This window comes from Rattus norvegicus, chromosome 13, assembly GCF_021556685.1.
Source record: "Rattus norvegicus strain SHRSP/BbbUtx chromosome 13, alternate assembly SHRSP_T2T, whole genome shotgun sequence".
NCBI classification, from domain to species: Eukaryota; Metazoa; Chordata; class Mammalia; order Rodentia; family Muridae; genus Rattus; species Rattus norvegicus.
In genome coordinates this window covers 85,698,896-85,720,918 of record NC_141546.1, presented here as the reverse complement: position 1 = coordinate 85,720,918, position 22,023 = coordinate 85,698,896, and the positions used below count along the sequence as shown (strand labels likewise).

Here is a 22,023-nt window from a genome sequence, read left to right as displayed (position 1 = left end):
AATGAGTGTGTGTATGTGAGTGTGTGTGTGTGTGTGTGTGTGTGTGTGTGTGTGTGTGAGTGAGTGAGAGAGAGAGAGAGAGAGAGAGAGAGAGAGAGAGAGAGAGAGAGACAGGGTTTCTCAATGTAGCGTAGCGCTAGCTGTCCTGTAACTCACTCTGTAGACCAAGCTGTCCTGATAAAGAGATCCAACTGCCTCTGCCAGGATTAAAGGCGTGGGCCACTACGTGTCACCAGATCAGCGTTTTAGTCTTATCTATGGTCACTAGAACTTATTTTACTTGTTTACTGTTAGAATTAGACTTAGATATTTGAACATTTACATGAAATCAGAATTAGCTAAAGGAGGGACAGTCTCTGACCTTAAGACATTTTTACTTCTTTGTGTCTACAGGACACTGACATTGAGCTGGGTGTGGTGGAGCACGCCTTTAATCCTATCACTGGGGAGACAGAGACAGGCAGATCTCTGGAGTTCGAGGCCAGCCTGATCTACAGAGCAAGTTGTAGGGCAGCCAGGGCTGCACAGAGAAACTCTGTCTCAAAAACAAACAAACAAACAAGGTACTGACACAGAAATAGTTTTTAAATAATGTGAACAATAATTCTCTTTAAACATGTCTATGGGGCTGGGACGGTTAAGAGCACTGACTGCTCTTCCAGAGGTCCTGAGTTCAATTCCCAGGATCCACATGGTGGCTCGCAACCATCTGTAATGGGATGTAATGCCCTCTTCTGGTGTGTCTGAAGATAGCGACAGTGTACTCACATGAAAAACAAATTTAAAAAAACCTAGTTAGTTTGGGAGGGGTGTTACTACTGACGATTCTTAAGACCTCAGTGTATGCTCTGAAGCCTCTGGATACTTATAATAGTATTTCTTTTCTTTCTTTCTTTTTTTTTTTTTTTTTTTGCTGTTTCAAAAAGCTTTATTTTTACTTGGTCCAAGACTTGGGAGAGGCTCCAGGGCGGTTACAAAGCTGCCTAGTGGCTTTAGAGGTTCATTCGGGTGGAGGTGCTGAGGTGGTCGGTGCAGAGCAGAGGAGGGAGCCCCTTGGAAGGCACAGAGGCCTAGTCGTGCTTCAGAGTGAGGCGCTCAAAGAGATACTCGCCCAGAGATGCCTGGGCCACGCCAGTCTGCGCTGGTTGTGGCCCTGCCACCCTACGGAGGTTGGTCAGGTGGTTGCCCATCTTCTTGATGAGCTTCACCTCCTTATCCAGGAAGTGGCTTTCCAAGAAGTCACAAAGGTGAGGAGGGTCTGTGCGGGCAGAGCCCAGGGCGTGCAGATCCAAGAGGGCCTGGTTCAGGTTCTTCTCCAGGGCCAAGGCAGCTTCCATGGCCTCCAGGGTTTTACCCCACTCATCTTGAGATGGCTTCTGCACATCCTGGAAGAGTGCACGGCCCCCGCGTTCGTTCTGCAACTTGAGGAGACGCTCGGCGCCCTCGCGCTTCTTCTCGGCCAATTCGCGGAAGAAGTGGCCTACGCCCTCCAAAGCCACGTCATCCCGATCAAAAAAGAAGCCCAGAGAGAGGTAGGTGTAAGAGGCCCGCAGGTGCAAGTTGACCAGGCGGTTCACGGCAGTTTCCACTTCGGTGGAATAATTCTGACGAATCTGAGAGGTCATGGCTGATCCGGAGTATGGAGCTAACCGCGAAGACGGGGCTGGCTGGTCCTAGGAGCCGAAGGCGGCAAGGAGATGGTCCCGGAGGCTGCGACTGGAGAGACTTGTAAGGCGGCTGGAAGTGAATAAAGTGGGAGTCCCCGGGTCTGTTCCGTCCAAACACTGTTGAAGCAAGATACAGATCCTCGGGATCTCCAAAGCGCTGCTCTATAATAGTATTTCTTAAGGGCTGGAGAAATGGCTCAGGGGTTAAGAGCACTGACTGCTCTTCAGAGGACCCGAGTTCAATTCCCAGCAACCACATGGTGGCTCACAACCATCTGTAATGGGATCTGATGCCCTCTTCTGGTGCGTCTGAAGACAGCTACAGTTACTTATATGCATAAAATAAATAAATAAATCTTTAGAAAAAATAGTATTTCTTAAACAAGGAATTCTTTCATTTGGGTCTTTGATAAAATCTGTTATCCTTTTTCTCCTTCATTATCTTCTCAAAGCTTTTCAAAACCTGGTTGACCCATAAGAGTGCCTCCTTGTAGGTGCAATTTCATATGACTCGGCTTACCATTTATTAATCCTTCACCATAGGACGTAGCACTTGCATCTGCTTCTTCCAGTCTAACGTGTGATGCACGCCGAGGAATGTGTCCATTGTTGTAGGCCATCCTGTGAACAAACCAGACACACGCCTGCTTTCTGGCTCCGTACATTCCAGCTAATTGTATTTGCCGAGGAGAGGGGTGGGAAGCCTAACTCTTTCAGTAAAGCCCCACCTGGGTGGTGGTGCATGCCTGCCATTCCAGGACTCTGGAGGTGGGACCCGAGGATCTGGAGGGAAAGATCATCCTGAGGTTTGTTGGGAGTTGAGTAGCAGCTACCCTGGCTACCAGAATCTCAGTGAAAGCAACAGAAAAACAAACCAAGGTGTGTTTACACTGCTTCCCGGCCATTGGACAGCATGACCTGAGTGTGTCTGCCTGAGTGTGTCAGGTTGGTGCTACCAGGAACCAGACAAGATTTTGGTTCTCCTGGGCATCATGTTAGGCTTGGTCAGGTTGGTGTAGGCAGCTAACTGGTGTGTGGTCCTGGACTAAGTGCCCCACAACAAATGGCATCCAACCGCTGGGCCTCTCCAGTCTTTTAAAAAAATATTCTTGGCCAATTTCACTCATGTATATAATGCATTCTGACCACACATCTCCTTCTTACTCCCTTCCCACCCTCAAAGCTTTCATGGCATTTCGTTTCTGTTTTGTGAGCTGCTGAGTTTAACTAGTACTATCTGTCTATGAGCATAGATGTGGTTGAATCCAAATTAGATCCAAGACTGACAGCAAAATCTTAACTTTAATCTCCATATTCCACATATTCCAATGTTTGGTTTCACTATTCAGGGTATATACCATTTATATTGCAATGCTGATCTGATTATTAAATCTAATAGTCTCATCAGATGCAATACAACTAAGATGTAATTTCGTCAGTTTGTTTTTTTTTTAAGCCAGTAGTGATTGGTAGGTTACTACTAGAGTATAAACTAAGGCCCACAAATATCTTCAGGTTACATATCCATGACCAATAAATGGTCTTATTCTTTTAATGAATATACTTTCATAGTAAACTTGGAGGCCAGGTTTAAGTTTAGAAATGTGAAGAATTCTTGCAGAATAAAAGTCCATCTCCCCAGTGTAGCCTCTATGTAAAACTGGTAGCTTTAGGGGCAAATTAAAAATCATTATGAAGATAGCAGACTCACAAAGTAGGCAGTTCTACAGACAAGACTTAAGTTTCTTCAACATCCGGTACCAAGGGAAGTGGGGAAAAGGAATTGCTGTATGAATTAAGCACAGTGTTGATCTAACTTGAATCTTCATGTTCACAAGCCAACTCTAGATGGACGTTATACTTTATTTTTAGTTTTTTATGTGTACGTGTGTGCACTTGTTTGAGTTTATGTGTCCCCTCATGTGTGCAGGATCCATTGGAGCAGATGAGAGCATCCCGTCCCCTGGAACTAGAGTTCCAGATGGTTGTGAGCTGTCATTTGGGTGCTGGGAACTGAACCCAGGTCCTCTGCAAGGAGCAAGTGCTCTTAATCACTGGGCCAGCTCTCATCTCGAGGTTGGCATTTTTAAGACTGAAAATTGAATGTGGAATAGACAGGTATTCAGGAACTCTGTTAGGTATACATGGTATTTTCAAAATAAAGGCCCTTGTTCAGAGATTTTTTTTTTAATGAAATATCATTCATGTTGGAGATTTACTGCAAGATATTCCTGGGAAAACGTAAAAGGTTCTGGGAGGGAGGGTAGGTGGAACAGGAATGACAAACAGTGAAACTGGGGTGACAGTAACTACCACATTTGACTCTTATATTTGTAAAAATAAGGGTTAAAGTATTATTGTCTACACGATGTAAAGCTTTTAAGTGGGAAATCCTAAGAAGTGCATGGACCAAGCCCAGTAATGGAATTCAGCAAGGGTTTTGGGCATAAGAGTGTGGTACAAAAGTCAAGAGTGTCCCTATATCCAAGACACCACACAGCAGAGAAAGAATGGTAACTGAAGTGTAAACTATGAAGAGGAAATCCTTAATAGCCTCAGGACAGGCAAGGATTTCTTAAAATACAAGTGGCAGACACGTATCAAAAGGTTGACAAATTCACCACACCCGACAGCTAGAGAGCAAGACCTGGATAAATGAAGACAAATGCTAATCTAGGAGAAGATATTCGCAACCTATACATCACCGAAATGAGTAAAGCAGGCTATCTGAAGATGTGCCCATCGCTAGGAGAAAGGGAACCGAGTAGTGCACTTTATAAAAGAGTGGATGGGGGTTGGGGATTTAGCTCAGTGGTAGAGCGCTTGCCTAGGAAGCGCAAGGCCCTGGGTTCGGTCCCCAGCTCCAAAAATAAATAAATAAATAAATAAATAAATAAATAAATAAATAAATAAATAAAAGTGTGGATGGTTCACAACAGGGTACAGTCTAGTGAAGAGGAAGGAGTATAGCATCCCTGAACCGCCAGAGAAGTGTGAACTAGAGTCCCAACAATTCATAGTGACACACATTTTAAAAGTCTGATCATATCTAGTGCTGGCGAATGTGTTGATATTTTATGTACTGATCAACAATTCAAAGACCCAAATGTCCATCTCAGTTAAACAACTATGATTATATGTATTCAAGGAAACCAGCGGCAGTTAAAACCGGGAGAGAGCCTCAACGAGTAATACCTAATGACAATAATTTGGAGACCATTACCATGTTATACATTTATGTGAATTGAAAAGAAAAATCTCCCAATACTCAATACCATATTTACAAACGGGTTTAAATACGGTAAGAGTAAATACTAAAATGGACTAAAATTTTCCCATAAAATTAATGGTAGGAATTGTCTATTTCGGAAATTAAGTTGGCTGTGTAGTGATATAGTAAGGAGACAGTTCAACTTACCAGTAACTGAAAATTTCTTATACTTTTGAGAAAAGTTTATACTTAAGTGAAAAATGTTAACATTTGTTTACGTTTGATGATACATATTCAAACGGTGTTTGAATCGTAATTACCTAAATTTTTTGAATAAAAAGAACTTGATAAAAATTAAATTTTATAAAAATATAAAACCGAGAGGTTGAAGCTCCAGAATGAAAATGTTATACACTTCACCCTTAATAAACATGTATCATTACAACGATGGAAGGAACGTCATTTGTCGTAGGGGGACTTCAGAATAGTGTGTGTGTGTGTGTGTGTGTGTGTGTGTGTGTGTGTGTGTGTGTGTATACACTTCACCCTTAATAAACATGTATCATTACAACGATGGAAGGAACGTCATTTGTCGTAGGGGGACTTCAGAATAGTGTGTGTGTGTGTGTGTGTGTGTGTGTGTGTGTGTGTGTGTGTGTGTGTGTGTGTGTGCGTGTCCGTGTATATATGCATGCATGCATGTATGTATGTGCGCGCGCGTGCGGCGCATTGCACGTGTATATGCGGATGCGGTCCCAGCCCGACTTCGTGAATTCTGACGCGGCTTTCCTCCCAGCCTTGCTGCATTCCGCAATCCGTAGTAACATCAGCCACGAGGAGCTCGGAGGATTCTGGGAAGCATTTCTGTTTGTTTGTAACCATGGGAAAAGTTTCACTCGGTCCTAAAGGGATCCGCGTTCACTCACCATTTCGTTATGGATGTAGTCCCTGGCCACTGACTGAGTAAAAGCGGAAAGTAAACAACACTAAGTACATTCTCGAAACTGTCCTTTCAATTTGTCTACATTTTTGAGTTGGAATCCGTGATGGATATGATTTTTTCTCTAAAAATATTTAGAATCTTGAATTTTAGTAATAAAAAGATTAACAACTTATTGCGAGTTTTAAAAACTCTTTTTTAGGGGTAGGTGTGGACGTGGAGAATTTATCTCATATATTTTCTTTGTTTAAATTTGTTTGAGTGGGGGTTTTCTACAAGTATGATTTGTGAGAAAAATTTCCTCGGAATCTGTGCCAGTAAGGAAGCAGTTCTAACACACGCGGGAAATTCCTTGTGTTTTTTCTTTATTTACTGTGTTCGTGGGAAATTTTTACAGCGATTGAAAAGTATTAATAAATACCGAATCGTGTTTACTGTAAATTTCTAATTTCATTCTGAGATGTCTATATCGTAATATTAAGCACAAAGAACAAACCACTATGATCAAGAGATTTTTTTCAATTTTAGTATTAGCAAATTTTAACGAAGCGGTTAAATCTTTGTGCTCTCCGCCCAACTTAAAAAAAAAGAGAGAGAAAGAGAAACAAACAAGAACAACCACAAAAACCCACAAAGGGACAGAAAGTGCTGAAATCCTCCTAGGGAAATATTTACTCATAAGTCTATTTGGCTTATCTGCTGACGTCTCCTTAGCTTTTTGCTCCAGGTTCCCGTGCGCGATGAGATAGTTTGCCTCCGCTCGGCCACCGTCCGTCAGCGTTCAGCATATTTTGTCCTCCGGCCGCTGCCGTTTCGGATTACTCACCGATCCGAGTTGCGAGGGAGAGGTGTCTGTTTCGGGGAAGCCGGCTTCTGTTGCCGGCGCCATGGAGTCGCCTTTTAGTCCGGTTCTTCCTCATGGACCAGGTGAAGACTGGGGTGAGTGGATCTGCGATTGTACTCGAGCTAGATCGGGCGCGTCTGTGGGGGTTTTTCCCTCCTGATTACCGCCCGGTGGCGGTGACAGGTGTGGACGAACCGTGTCACGGGAGCGAGGCCACGGGTTGCGGGTCGTGGAAGAGACTGGCAGAATCGTGGAAGAGACTGGCAGAACCGCTGGGCTTCTGTCCTGGCCGCAGCGACAGTAAAATGATGTTCTAATTGAAATTGCTATAGTTTTCCAGCGTGTGTTCCTTGTGGAAATACCAGGTGATCTTGAGGGACCAGAACTCAGTAGGATGACTGTAGCTGCCCCAAAGGCTCCAAGCTATTTTTTCAGACTGTGGGCGTGTGGGTGGGGAGCGGTGTGTGAGTGTGTGTGTGTGTGTGTGTGTACGCTCACACGCGCGCACTGCACGTGTACAAGGCATGTTGAGAAAACCTGTATTGGTTGAAATACAGAAGAAAGTCCTTGCCTCCCAGCTCTAACTATTGGTCTAAGACATATATCCAAATTGGCAAAGAAGAAACTCTTCCAAGCACCTGACCTCGTGTCCCTGATTACTAGATCTAACACAAACTGATGTAATCCTGACTGCTGTCCCAACACAGCTCTGAAATCTCTCGTTAAGTCTATTTTCTTTGATTTTGGTGTTAAGGAGGGATGGAATAGAGAATGACAAGGGACAAGCTTTGGCAGCTAAATCCTTAGAGAAAGCTAATATTCCCTTCTTGATTAAAAAGACAGAAAGTTAGCAGGATTATGTATGTTAATATTTGAGTTTGAAGTTCTGTAGTTGCCTCAGTGGATCTTGTAGTGAGACTACACTGCCCTTCAGCTTTGGGGACACTTTTCTTCCTCGGACCAACATTCCACTATAAACATGAGTGGACTCTCAGCTAGGAAGTATTGAGCATCCTAGTTTAATTTAACAGTGGCAGGTGTTCTCTACAATTAGAATCTATGAAAGGTTTATTTTAATCCCTGGGCAGACAACTTTCTGGAAGAAAAAAAAACCCAACAAACTTTAAATGTCCATTCTCCAGTGTATTTTCCCAGCTAAATACTTTTTACAGTGGCAGCAGTCACTTGCTTAGGACTTTATTTTTGTCAGCCATTCTGCTAAGCGCACTACATGTGTTGTTTATGCTATGTTCATAACAGTCTGATGAGGCCCTGCCGTCCTATAGATGTTGAGACCCAGGCTGACAGAACCTGTTCTCTGAGTCTTAGACTAGTACGTGGTAAAGTAGGATCGGAAACAGGCTTATCTTTGTGCCTCTGGCTTTTCTACCCTGTAACACTTTCCTAATTCTTGTCTAGCGCTTCTGTTCTTAGCACGTCTATTTCAGTGTGTTGGCTGATTATTTGTTTTCTCTACCATTTGACCGTTATGTCTGTGGCATTTCTTAAACTATAACGACGAGGCACTTCCTGTCCTAGATTCTGATTCTCAGCTGCGTTTCACTAATTCCTAATCTTGATTCTAGAACAACATTGAGTTCTTTGTAGTCAGCGGACTGACTCCTTTCTCCGGTATCCTGCCCGGTTCCCTCTTGAGTATGTCCTTTTCTCACTGGTTTTTAGGCTTCTCTTTTCAGACCGTCAACAATTGTCTCTTGGCTCAATACTTTTATCCCTCAGGTGTTCAGTAGGTAGGGTAGATTTTGCAGGTGTTGGAGTTGAACACACTAGGGTTCCTCAATAAAATAATGGGTTCTTTGGTAGTTGCCGTTTGGCATGTTTGGTTATTTTACTGATGTATTTAAAAGTATTTTCAACAGATGTCCTGTTAAATCTTTTTTTTTTTTTTTTTTTTGGTTCTTTTTTTTTTTTTTTTTTTCTTTTTCCGGAGCTGGGGACCGAACCCAGGGCCTTGCGCTTCCTAGGCAAGCGCTCTACCACTGAGCTAAATCCCCAACCCCCTGTTAAATCTTAAAACTTGGATTTTATAATTGGTATTTCTTAGGAAGAACAATTTGTACAGTTTGAAGGAAGTTATCTCAGCACAGGGTATGGTGGGACATGCTTCTGGGTATTTATTTTCTAAATGTGATTAATGACATGTAGAGCTGACATCTGCAGTTTGTTTTGGAAAAGGTTCAGATAGCAGATATTTTAGGTGTCACTATCCTGTGGTCTCCATCAATGCTGCTCTGCCACAGGGAGAAAGCAGCCATAGCGGAAGGTACAGAGGAACGAGAATAGCTGCATGGCTGCGTTCCCTCCCATAAAGGCTTATGGAGACTGACGTTTGGGTTTCACACAGGTGCATTTGGTTATTTCTTTTACTTTTTTTTTTTTTTTTTACTTAGGATCTTTTAAAGACAATCATGTAGCCCAGGCTGGCCTCGAACTTCTGCTATCTCTGCCTTACGCCTTCTGAATGCTGGGATTACAGTCATACTTATTGTTACTGGTGTTAGGTCTTCTGAGACAAGTCCTCGCTATGTGGCGTAGGCTGGCCTACAACTTTCATAAGTTTCCTGCCTCTGGCTCCCCAGTCATATTTAATGCATCATTTGATGGTCCCTTTAAAAGTACAGCTTTAGAATTTTAGAGTAGTTTTACAGATAGTACATGCAGTTCCATGTACTTCCTCTCTGTTCCTTCTTCTGGTGACTACTATGCTGATTAGGTTTTTTGTTTTAATTTGACACAAGCTAGAAACATCAGGAAAGAGGGAACCTCTATTGAGAAAATTCCTCCATCAGATTATCATGTAGGCAAGTCTACAGGTCATTCTTTTTTTTTTTTTTTTTTTTTTTAAATTAATGATTGATGTGGGAGGGCCCAGCCCACTGTGGGTGGTGCCAACCCTAGGCAGGTGGTTCTGGGTGTATAAGAAAGCAGACTGAGCAAGCCATGAGGAGTAGCATTCTGACATGGCTTCTGCTTCAGTTCCTGTTTCTAGGTTCCTGTCCAGATTCTCCTTCATGTAGACACTGATTAATACATGTAAGCCAAGTAATCCGTTTCCTCCCCAAGTTACTTTTGGTCACGGTGTTTTATTACAGTAACGAAAGGCAAATTAAAGCAATTAGTATTGTACTGTTAAGACGGATGAACTAATGTTGATCGACTTTTTCTTTTCTAATTTTTTTTTTTTTTTTGACGGAGGGTCGTTTTATGTAGTCCAACTTGTCCTGGAATATTTGATGTCACCAGGCTTGCCTTGGATTCTTAATGCTCTTGCCTCAGCTTCCCAAATACTAGAATTAAAGGCATGGGCCACCACGCCTGGCTCGATACATTAGTGTTAAGTAAAGGGTGAGCCTTAATATTGGGGTTTTGACAAATGTAATACAACAAACAGGTCCATCATTACAGTGTAGTGTAGAGTAGTCTGAGTGTCTCTCTTAAGCATTCCCCGAGCTCCACCTGCTCATCCCGTACCCAGATCAGATCTTTTCACTGTCTCTGCCATTTTGCTTTTGTTGTGTGGTTAGAACCGAGTACTATGTAACTTTTTCCAAACTGGCTTCTTTACTTAGTAGGATGCATTTGAAGTTCCTGTGTGTGTCTGTGGCTTGATTTCTTTTTTTTTTTTTTTAAAGATTTATTTATTTATCATATACAAGTACACTGTAGCTGTCTTCAGATACACCAGAAGAGGGCATCGGATCCCATTACAGATGGTTGTGAGCCACCATGTGGTTGCTGGGAATTGAACTCATGACCTCTGGAAGAGCAGTCGGTGCTCTTAACCACTGACCCATCTCTCCAACCCCCTGTGGCTTGATTTCTTTATGATGACAAATGTATACTGAGAGGGATCTGTCCTTACAGTCGTCTACAAGGTATGGAGGATGCTAGCTAGCATGCCTAGGTTTTGGTGTTAGCCCTCTTCTTCACTTGAGATGACTGCCCTCTTGCTTGTCCTCCATGGTATTGTCGGGAGCTACTCTTCCCACAGCATCACTTAGCCTTAGTAATCCCCTCCAGATTCTGTGTCAGATAGAGCCATATTGGGGATTAGGGTTTCAATATGAGTTTTCGGGGGACATAATTCAGTTTATGTATATATATTTGTTTGTTTATATATATGTTTGCATATATATATATATATGTATATCTGTAGTTCGTGCATCAGTTTAGATGTTGATATCTTGGTGCTTCCAGTTTTTAGCAGTTATACATGTAGCTGCTCTAAACATCTGTGTGCAGGTTTTTGTGTTGATGTGATGTAAAATTTCAAGTCAGTTGGTTTGGTACCACAGTTACTGGATCGTATTCTAAGACTATGTTTGGTTTATAGTAAACTGCCAGACTTGCACTGTTCCGTGTCTCCAGCAGCCATGAGTGGATGTTTCTGTTTGCTGGTATTTGCTGTTGCCAGTGCTTCGGAGTTTAGCTGTTTTAGCGGGCATGCGGTGGTGCCTTGTTTTAATTTGCAGTTTTCTAACATCACATGGTGTTGGTCATCTTTCTTTGGCTTGTTTGCAATCTTGCCTTTTCCTCTTCTTTCTTCTCCTCTTCCTTTCACTCAAATTCTTCAAAAGCCACTTTTTCTTTTTTTTCTTTTTAAAGCCACTTAAGAGCTCTGTGCCAAGATGAGAAGCTTCCTGCTCCTGCGGTTCCTCTCTTGTCTTTAACATCTCCTTTGAAGCTTCTCTTCCTTTTCTTGCACTAACCAAACACAACCTGACTCTCCCCTGATGACACAGCTTTCCCCGAAGTCCTGGTGAAAGCCCTCTCTGTACACAGCAACCTAGAATGTAGTAGGTGTTTTCTTACCCTTCTCTGCCGTCTGCGGAACATACTCCTCTCCTCCACACTAAGCATTTAGGTGCAAATCTTACTTGGTCACAGTATACAGTCTTCCACCTCGTTCTATTGCTGATTCTTCAGTCACTTTCAGTCCCTTCTCAGAAAATGTAGCTGCTGGCTTCCTGTTCCCTTTCTTCAACATGCTGCTGTTAGGATTCCTGGATATTTCAGTAGGCTTGGCCTGTTTATTCTTGGGTCTTAGTACTCTCTCACTGATGATTGTTCCCCACAGCTTTCCTTCTCAGCCTCCTATCACCCCCTCTTTCATGCTCTGGGTTAGAACTTGCAGTCTCTCTCTGTCTCATCTCACTTACCAGCATGCTTGCCTTCCCCCAGTAATGCTGAGGATGGCCTCTTGTTACTAGTTAGGCCAGTTTTCTCTGTGTTTCAGCTCCTTCATGCTTTATTAAAAATGCCACCTGAGCTCTTTTTCCTATAGTATTTCTCCCATCTCTGTCAGAGAACAAACACATAGTTAACGTCCCCTATTTGGAGGGGAAAAAGCCAACCTTCCCTTAGATGCCACTTCCTCTCTTGCTGTAACCACATTTCTCCTCCTCCTCTCCCCTTGCCTTTTTTCTTACAAGTCCATGTTTAATGGTGACCCCAATGTTTCTTCTTTTAGCTTTCCTTTTTGTTATATTGATTTCTGTATTTGTGCATGGAGGGTGGTGGTGGGGTGTGCCTGCTAAGGCACATAGGCGATTGTCTCCAGGACTGATTTTTTTTTTTTTCCTTTCATCACGTGGGTCCTGGAGAGCAAACGTGGAACATCAGACTCCGCAGAGAACACTTTCCTTACTGAGCTCCTTGTGGCTCCCATTTGTCATCTTGCTGAGAATAATAGGACTCGGTCACGCCAAGATAGAGAAAAAGCCAGGTCACTGTGGAGGCGTGAACAAATAAGCGGTCAGGGCAGAGGGGGCGAGGTGGAAACGCTAAGAAAGCTGAGACTCACAACTGCTGTCATTGAGAGACGGCTCAGTGGTGGAGGTGTGGACTTGGTGGAGCGGACGCAGGGATAGGCAGTAGAAATAATACCTCAGAACGATACTTTGTGCTATTAGCTTCTCGTGGGTTCTTCTGAAATAGTCTATACATACAGTGAATTTACCCACCTTCAGGTTTTTTAAAACCACAGAAAATGAGAGATCAGTACACGGCATCTGTATTTCCCGGATGCACCGACTGAAAGTCCTGCCCCACTTACTTTGTGTTTCCTACTTACTACTCACAGTTCCACCACCGGAAGCACAAGCATGCAGAATGAAACGCCTAAATATTTTACTAGGTATTTCTTAAGAACAAGTGGTGTTTATTTAAAAACAATAACATGACTGCATGACAATATTTATAGTTCTAAGCCAGACCACAGGGTTCCTTCTTATCTCGGCATCAACTATGGTCATCCATCACTCACGACAGGAACAAGTTTTGAGAAGTGTGCTTGCTGTGTGGCATCTGCTTACAAAACCTAAAGTGTCAAGGCCCTGGGTTCGGTCCCCAGCTCCGAAAAAAAAGAACCCAAAAAAAACCAAAAAACAAAAAACTAAAGTGTAAGGTCTGCTGTACATTTAAATTATATGACACACACAATATACACATAATACGCTATTGCTTATGGCTCCTATGCACAACGAACAAAACAATCTGAGGTTAGCTAAACACAGAGGCAATGACGTAGTCCAGACACAGTAGATGTAAGATGCGTGCCCCATCTGCCCGTGCAACATGGCTCACTATTTTACTGCAAAACATTTTTATAAGAAGAGGGGACGCCCTATTATTAAATGGAGTAGTGCACTGTGGCAAGTCCTAAACTACTAACATAGTTGTCGGTTGTCATCATCAAGAATTGTGTGTATCCGATACATATTGTATACTTTATGAGCTTCTCACTGGTTGTTTACACATCTTTACCACAAGTTCCTGAGTATCCATCCTCATAAGAGACCATGACCGCCCTGATGTCACTAGGTTTTTCAGCTCTGTTACAGTTTTTTGGGACTGCCTTTATATATTGCCGACCATATTTGTTTTCAACATGCCTTTTTTTTTTTTTTTTTTATTTATTATATATATAAGTACACTGTAGCTGTCTTCAGATACACCAGAAGAGGGCATCGGATCTCTTTACAGATGGTTGTGAGCCACCATGTGGTTGCTGGGAATTGAACTCATGACCTCTGGAAGAGCAGTCGGGTGCTCTTAACCGCTGAGCCATCTCTCCAGCCCCTCAACATGCCTTTTTAAAAACGTTTTTGTTACGTTTTGTTTCGTCAGACTCCTATAGCCTAGGCTAGTTTCCAGCTTGCTCTGTAGCTGGAGGATGAGCTCTCTCCCTGCTGGCATTACAGGACTTGTGCACGCCTCACTCTCCTGATGGAGCTGGTCTCTAACCCTTTAATAGGTTTAATAGGATCTTGTTATGTAGCCTTATTGGCTTCAAACTTTTGATTCTCCTGTGTCTGCCTCCTGAGTGCTAAACTTATAGGCACGTGCCACCATGTCTGCCTGCCTTTTATTTGTTTTCGTTTTTTGGAGAGGATCTCATGTAGCCCTGTCTGGCTTCCAGTTCACCATATAGCTAAGATGACCTTGAGATTATTTTTATTTTATGTGTATGGGTGTTTTGCCCATGTATGTATGTGCAGCCACGTGCCTGTGGAGGTCAGAAAAGGGTGTCAGATCCCTGGGAACTGTAGTTGTGGACAACTGTGAGCCAACCTGTGGATGCTGGGACTTGAATTCAGGTCTTCCAGAAGAGCAGCCAGTGTCCTTAACTGCTAAGTCATCTCTCTAGCTCCAATTTATCTTAATTTAAAATAAGTAAGTTTATTTATTTTTGAGTTACTGTTGCATTTATATTTATAACATGTGTAAAGGTAAGAGGACAACTTTGTGGAGTTGGTTTTCTTCATCCCCTTTATGTGGGTGCCGAGAGTGGAACTCAGGTCATCAAGCTTGCTTGGCAGGTTGGCCAGTGAGCCCCTCCCCCCCTTGAATTTCTTTATTATCACTCCGCTTCTCCCTTCTGAGTAGGACTGCAGGCATGTGCCATGCTTGGTTTGTGTGGACTGGGGACTGACTGCATGTTGTTTCATGGATGCTGCATTATACCAACTACTACATTCCCATCCCAATCTATAGCTTTGTCTTAGCTGCTGTTTTGAACAGAGCCTGCCTGCGGGCTATGGCAGAAGTCGGAAGACTATTTGGAGCCTTCTATAGGGGATCCTCAGAGTTAACTGATAACAGTGAATGTGTGTACATACACATGCATGGTTTTGGATCAAGAGTTGCCTGTGTTGTCTGGCTGGTCTTGATCTGGTGGACTTAAGCTATCCTGTTTCTTCAGCTTCACAAGTAGTTGAGACTAGCAGTCTGTGCCATACTGTCCATCTAGACACATATTTTAAATTCTGAAGTGATTTTAAATCTGTAAGAACACTGCTGTAAGAACACCATAAAGAACACTGTAAAGAACTCTGGCATACTCTTCTGCAGTTTTAAAATTAGGTCACAATTGCCCTGTTTTCTCTTTCCACCTTTCATCCTTAAATACAGTATCTGTCATCCCCCACCAGCAGATAACAAGCCACAGCCCACTCCAGGCTTTCCTATGTTACCACTGTGTGTTTCTTCCATTCGGAAAATAAACGGGGACACAACACTGGTGTTCATTTTACAGAGACAGTTTACATTTTGCTATCTATCTTAGTGGTCAGGAATTCTTCCTGCAAACACACATTGGTTTGTTTGCTGTTGTTGTTTGTTTTTTTGCATTTCTCTCTGATGTCCTTCATTCTGGAATAGCACTTTAGAGTTAGCACTTTAGAGTCTTTTCTTTTCCTGTCTATCATGCCCTTAACAGTCTTTATGCAAGAACTTCATCATAATCTGGGTCTATACACTGTGTCCTTGTGACCAGTCTCAGGTCATCAGTGGCAAGTAGGCCTGAGGCCTGATGCTGTGCCTGATTCTCCGACTCAAGTGGTGCTGGGGAGCTAAGGTGCTTGGTCACATGATTACAGATGAGTTGCTGTCTGTCAGGTTTCTCCACTGTCAAGTCAGTTATATCTTTTGTGTTTTTATTTATATTTGGGAGAGATAATGTCCTGTTATTATGGACATCCTCACATCCCTGTCCTCCCTGAGTCTGCCAGCCTAAACCAACCACTTCTCAAAAGGTTGCCACATGCAAATTATCTGTATCCTGTCTTACATTTATTGAAGCAATGCTTACACTATTAGAAACTGTAATTCTCTTCCCTTCCTTCCCTTTCCCTTTTCCATATGAATTCACTGAAAAAAAATTTTTTTATGTTAGTGGCTTGTAAACTTTTGCTGTGTTTTAATGTTTAATTTAATTTCTCAGATTTGATCAGTGGAGTTCATTCATGTTAGCGCCTTTGCTCTTTCAGCATCGTCACGTCATTTTCGTTTGTGTGTACAGGAAGTAGTAAGGACTCTACTAGGGCTTGCACATACCGGGCATGGCCGTGCCTCTTCCCATCGGTTCATGACTTTTACTGAGAATTTCCTTGTTTTCTTTTCTTAAACAAATAAAGATTTCCTAGGCTTAATTTGTACGTCCTCTGCTCTGAATCAGCCATTTCTCCAAAGAGTCCCTTCGTGATTTCCATTTAGTAGAGGATGGTCCTCATGGTCTACTATCTGAGCACATTATTTTCTTTCTATGGTGTGTCACTGTGCACAAACCTCTCAACAGGCAGAACCAGGAAACGAATGCATGTCTCTATATGCGCACACGAACATCTTTAATGATCTCTTTCTCTCTGTTTCTCTCTCTGTTTCATATTTGTTTTGAGACAGCTGTCATTCTATAGCCCAGGCTTGCCTGGAACTAGTAATATAGCACAGGATAGCCTGGAACTTGCGTATTCTTTCACCACTGCCTCACCAATGCTGGGATGATAGGCATGTGCACCATTCATGGGTCTATATGAATGCATTAAAAAATTAGTTCCTTTACTAATTATTTCAGTCTAACGCCTTATAGTTCTTTTCGCCTTACCCTCTCCATATGTCAGAATCCTCCCTCTGACAGGCACTTCACTCCAGTTCTTTTAGATACATTTATTCTTTTGCTTCATCCCTTAACAGATTGCTAACTGGGACCACTGCTAGCTATTCGGGCTTCTCTCCCATCTGTCATGCTCTTCTCCCGCCCGCCAGCTCCATGTCATTGCCACCGACACCAGGCAGCCTGCTCTTCCCCACCATTTCTGTGGGTAGCAGACACTTTGCTGCAGATGACTAGGCACAAACCCAGCAGCCTCACTGCTCTGCTGTCTTAGATGCTGGCATCTTTGTGTTGGGGAGGCTAGGGAAGAAAAAGACAGGTAGGAAGAGGAGGAAAAGTGGGATGAAAGGTAGGAAGCAGCCAGGTTATGATCTATAAACACGTTTAGAGTAGAAAGCTGATAGGATTTGGAAGTAAATTAATATAGAGAGAGCATGGGAAGGGAGTAAACATTGGTTCTAAGGTTTTAGGGTTGAGCCACTAGGAGAATTGAATGTCATTAAGTGACAATTAGAAGCAGTAGAAGGTGAGATAGAAGGACCAAGAGCTCCAGTGCAGGGTGCCAAGTTAGAGGTGCCTTTTAAACAATGACAAGATGTAAACGCAGTGTGCTTGTTACCTGTGCTTCTTGTCATTACAGCTGGAGATACTTATGTGGGAATGCTTGACATAGAGATGCTGTTAAACGCCATGAGTTCAGTGGCACTTCAGAGAGAAAACATTTGAAAGAGAGCTTTATGCTGAGCCCAGGGGCAGTTTCATGTTAAAGGGACAGGGAACCATTAAGGTAGGGTCAACCTTAAGGTGGGAGGGAAATCAGGTGAGTGAATGCAGTGTTTGGAAGCTAAGTGTAGAAATGTTTTGGTTAACAGGGAAGGATCAGGCTGTCAGATGCTCTAGATTGGTCGGTAGAGGCAAGGACCGTGTGCTCAGTAGTGTGGAGGTTGCTGGTGACACTAATGACTGTTGTGTACAGAGTCGGGTCCTTGACTGGAGTAGGTTCAAGAAGGACGGGAAGAAACAAGAAACAGCAAATGCAGAAAACTTGGACGAGGGTTAGCCTGTTCTTAAGGCACATTGTCACAGTCATCTTGCATGACTTTTGGCTCTGGAGCGGAGTTGAAAGCAGGCCTTTCTGACAAGTGTGTGTGTGGCCTGGCATTCTTACTATCTATACAGTGTTGCTGTGCTTTATTTTAGCTGGGGAAAGGTTCTTGTTGCTGCTCTGTGTCCTCCTTACTGTTCTGTTGTTGTTTTATGACACCATGACCAAGGCAACTTATGAAAGCTGGGGGCTTGCTTACAGTTTCAGAGACTTAGTCCATGACCATCATGGTTGGGAGCATAGCATAGCAGCAGGCAGGGATAGTGCTGGGGCAGTAGTTAAGAGCTTATGTCCTGATCACCAGAGCCTTGAGACTGCCTCTGGTGTGGGCTTTTAAAACCTCAAGGCCCACCACCCGTGACACACCTCCTCTAACACGGCCATACCTCTTAATCCTTCATAAACAGTTCACTAGCTGGCGTCTAAGCTTTCAGATGGATGAGCGTTTTGGGGAGGGGCTTATTCTCACTCAAACCACCACAGCCAGATAAGTGAACCAGCAGTGCCGCTGAGGAAGCTGAGGAACGTGTGCGTCAGAAATCACTGCGGGAGTTTGTACAGAGGAGGATCTGGAGGGTCTGGAGCTGGGAACTTTAAAGACGTGTTGGGGAAGGGAAGCTTTACAGAGTGGATGGAAGTATTGGGCCGTGTCCGCACCTTGACCTTCTAAAAAGTTTTTAAATGTAGATTATGGAAGAATCTTTTTCTGGCCCATATATTTCTTGTTTGATAAGGAAACTTCACTAGAAATTAGAATATGCTTCAAATTGCTGAAATTTAGGCAAGTCTTTTATCATCTATGTAAACATTTTTGTGTGTACATGTGTGTGAGTGCCTGTACATATGTGTGTGCATGTAGAGGCCAGAGGTCGATGCTACGTGTCTTCCTCAATCAATTTTACCTTTTTTTTTTTTAACCGAATTTTATTGTATCTGTGTTGGGGTGAGGATGGGCATGCCGCAGTGTGTGCAGAGGTCAGAGGACAACTCTGTGTGTGTGTGTGTGTGTGTGTGTGTGTGTGTGTGTGTCTCCTTCTACCCTCATATGGCTTCTGGGGTCAGAACTCAGGTTAGCAGGCTTGTGCAGCAAATGCCTTTCCCCGCTATCTTGCCAAGCTTCCACTTTTTGTTTTTGTTTCTAAGGCAGAGTCTGTTACTGGAACTGAAGTTCACTGATTGGGCTAGCGAGCCCTAGGGAACCCATCTTTCTCTGCCTCCCCAGTGCTGAGGTTCCAGGTATATGTAGCTGTACCCACTTTTTTGCACGTGATATGGGGAGCCAAGCCCATGTACTCAGGATGTTCACATTGCTTGAGCTTGTCAGCAGCAGCAGTGCCTAAAGGAAAACTAATAGATCCACCAAGGTTCCACTCTCGGACTCCTGAGTGACAGAAGCGTTGCTCTTTCCTTCTTTATTCTAGAGTCCACGTTGTTTGCTGAGCTTGGCTATTTCACAGACACGGATGATGTCCAGTTTGATGCAGCACATGAGACTTACGTAAGTACTTCCTGGCGGAGAAATAGTGAATAGCTTGGTGTTTCACCTGTACTATGATTAATGCAAGAGGGTTTCAGAATAGTAGGCTTAGGCTAGTAGCTAAGTGACACCATGAACTATAAATGTTAGTAGCTCCTTTGTAGTCAGTAAGTACAGAACTATAACATTGTCTAGGTCCTGGTTTGAGAAGCCTTGTTTACTTTGCATATGTTTGTCTTAGGGGGGTGAGTGACCTTGGAAAAGTCATTTGACATCCTATTAGTTTGTTTTGGACTCAAGGCTTCACTCTGTAGGCTTGGATGGTCTCAAACTTACTACATAGCTCAGGCTGGCCTGCAGTTGCTATCAGTCCTCTTGCCTCAGCCTTCTGAGTGCTGAAAGTACAGGTGTGAGCCATCCTAGTTCTTGATTTTTACAGATCCTTTGCTGCTTGTGGGAAATAGTGGGATTAAGAGGCATGCGTGAGTCATTCATCTAGTCAAGAGGAACTTACCAACTTCCTCTTCAAGAGCTCTGAAAATTAGTCACATCCTTATTTTTATCTTTGATTGGTTAGAGAACTATGTAAAAACTGTTATTGTAATACTTTGAGCCATCAAAACGGCTTAGATTTTTTTGATTAGTGTATGTGTAGGTGGTTAGCTTATGGAATTCTGAACTTGGCTTCACTCTTCAATGCCTTTTCTTTACCTGCTGAGTTTTCTTTTTTTTTTTTTTTTTGGTTCTTTTTTTCCGGAGCTGGGGACGGAACCCAGGGCCTTGCGCTTCCTAGGCAAGTGCTCTACCACTGAGCTAAATCCCCAACCCGCTGAGTTTTCTTATTGTCTCTAAAATTGTGGTTTTTGTTTTGTTTGTTGAATTTATAAACATTTTAGAAGTTTGAAAACCACAGAATGGTAGGGGGAAAAGCACGTCCTTCTGCAGCACTCACCTTCTTTATGAATCCTGTGTGTGACTCCTGCGTGCGTTGTTTCTGGCTGTGACTGCGTTCTTTCTTCTATAGAGAGATGACATGAATAGCTTGTTTTTCTCAATAACAAAGGGAAAATCTATCTTGTTGGATCTGGATCTCTCTGATGGCAGAAGAATTATTTTGTGAATTTTTATTGGTTTGTTTCCACATAAAAAAGAATAAATCTCGCAAATTTTTAGTTATTGAACCTATTTCCTTTTCTGGTTGTTCTTGTCCTTTGTTGAACCAGACTTACTGTATCCCTGGGTTCTCAAAGATGTTTCTGCAGTGTGGAGCAGGTGGCTTGGGTAGCTGCCGTTATGTTATCCATGGCCAACGGTGCCTGATGGTTTTGTTTCACAGTATGTGTATTTCATTTTAATCATTTGCTGATTTGACACCTACAGGAAAATAATTTTGATCATCTTAATTTTGATTTGGATTTGATGCCTTGGGAGTCAGACATATGGAGCCCCAGCAGCCACTTCTGCTCAGGTAATGATGTGCTTTACCCATAAACGCTCTAGCCAGACTCACGCTACAGTTTGGCTAATACTCGGGATCAAGTGGGTCAGAAAATCCTGGCCAACAGGATGACGCTAGAGTTACCGGCAATTAGGAGCCTCATAGCTGGGTCCCTGACCTTGACGTACATCCTTTTGAGGAGTGGCACAGCTTGCCTAATGCTTTTTTTTTTTTTTTAAAGTGATCAGAGTTTAATAATGACAATAAAGAGAACAGGAAATTGGATAAAAATGTCATTTGTTTCCTGTGTTGGTTTCTTAAGGTGTAATCATGAACCTTTCACAGGCTGTTACTCAGGGCAGATCAATACACCATAAAAATCCTTGTTATTTGGACAGAGAGTTTAACTACAGTTTACAACAGTTTACTTTGGATTTTAATGTTTAATTTAAAAATGTAAATTTAAAATTTATGTGTGTGTTTTGCCTGCATGTATGTCTGTGCACTGCTTGTGTGCTTGGTGCCCAGGGAGACCAGAAGAGGGTGTCTTTGTGAACTTTGTGGGTTCTGGGAATTGAACCTTGGTCTTTTGGAATATTAGTCAGCTCTTAACTGCTGAGCCATCTCTCTAGCCTTAATGCTCATGTTTTTTGAATAAAACTTATAATTCTCTTTAAGCCTTGGCTAATGTGACTTTGTGAGATTCAATTCAGAGATTTCGTTTTCCATAACTTTATGCAGTTTCTCAGCCATTCTGGCTTTGTTCTACGGTTTTGTTGTTTAAAACCAATGAGCCATCCTACTGTAGGATAAAAATTAGCCTTTTTTTTCTTCGAAAGAAAATAACATTATCATAACTTATACCTTTTTCTTACCAATACATCTTATTTTCTTTGTTAACTAGATATAAAAGTTAATATTCCCTTTAATTTTTATTAATTTTTTTCTGGTATGTGTATGGGTGGTGTGTGTGTGTGTGTGTGTGTGTGTGTGTGTGTGTGTGTGTGTGTGTAGAGGCTAGAGGACTTTTTCTAGAAACATTTATTTTTAGATTTATTTTTTATATTCATGTATGAATGCTTTGCTCACATGTATGTTTGTGTGCCATGCGTGTGCCTAGTGCTTTCAGAGGTCAGAAGAGGCCCCTGAGTAGTTGGTTTCTTTAAAAACACAGAAATATTGTAAGAATGTGGTTTTGTTTTAATACGAGGTGTGGGACATGGGGCTGCTTCAGCTTGCCCACAGCAGCTGACTATGATTTGCCGAGTGCTCTAGCAGGGGCGTGATTTTGCCAGCTGCAGCCAGTTTCTGCAAGTGTCTGACATTTGGAATCCTGGGGATTCTTCAGGGGGAATATAAATGCTAGGGCCCTGAGAGGCAGGGTGGGTTGTTGGTTGTTCGTTAGTTGTTGTTGGTTGTGGTTTGTAA

At 42.7% G+C, this 22,023-nt stretch overlaps 2 protein-coding genes across 5 annotated transcripts in view; one reads left to right on the top strand and one right to left on the bottom strand.

Moving 5' to 3' along the window:
- Nucleotides 1-876: 876 nt before the first annotated feature.
- LOC100362384 (ferritin light chain 1-like) lies at nucleotides 877-1,830 on the bottom strand. Its single transcript, XM_087581990.1, has one exon. It carries the CDS (start codon nucleotides 1,623-1,625, stop codon nucleotides 1,071-1,073), a length of 555 nt encoding a protein of 184 aa, XP_087438116.1. The 5' UTR covers nucleotides 1,626-1,830; the 3' UTR covers nucleotides 877-1,070.
- Nucleotides 1,831-6,633: 4,803 nt separating this feature from the next.
- The window catches only part of Atf6 (activating transcription factor 6), a 177,787-nt gene continuing 162,397 nt past the window's right edge, over nucleotides 6,634-22,023 (top strand). For 2 of the 4 annotated variants that reach the window (XM_087580984.1, XM_087580982.1), the window contains exons 1-3: nucleotides 6,634-6,745; nucleotides 19,102-19,178; nucleotides 20,538-20,625. In XM_087580984.1, coding sequence (XP_087437110.1) covers nucleotides 6,706-6,745; nucleotides 19,102-19,178; nucleotides 20,538-20,625 — 205 coding nt within the window. In that variant the 5' untranslated portion in view covers nucleotides 6,634-6,705. 4 annotated transcript variants of the gene reach the window in all.

Excerpts from the sequence above, each read along its gene's own strand:
- LOC100362384 (XM_087581990.1), bottom strand. The coding sequence starts at position 1,625 with ATGACCTCTCAGATTCGTCAGAATTATTCCACCGAAGTGGAAACTGCC.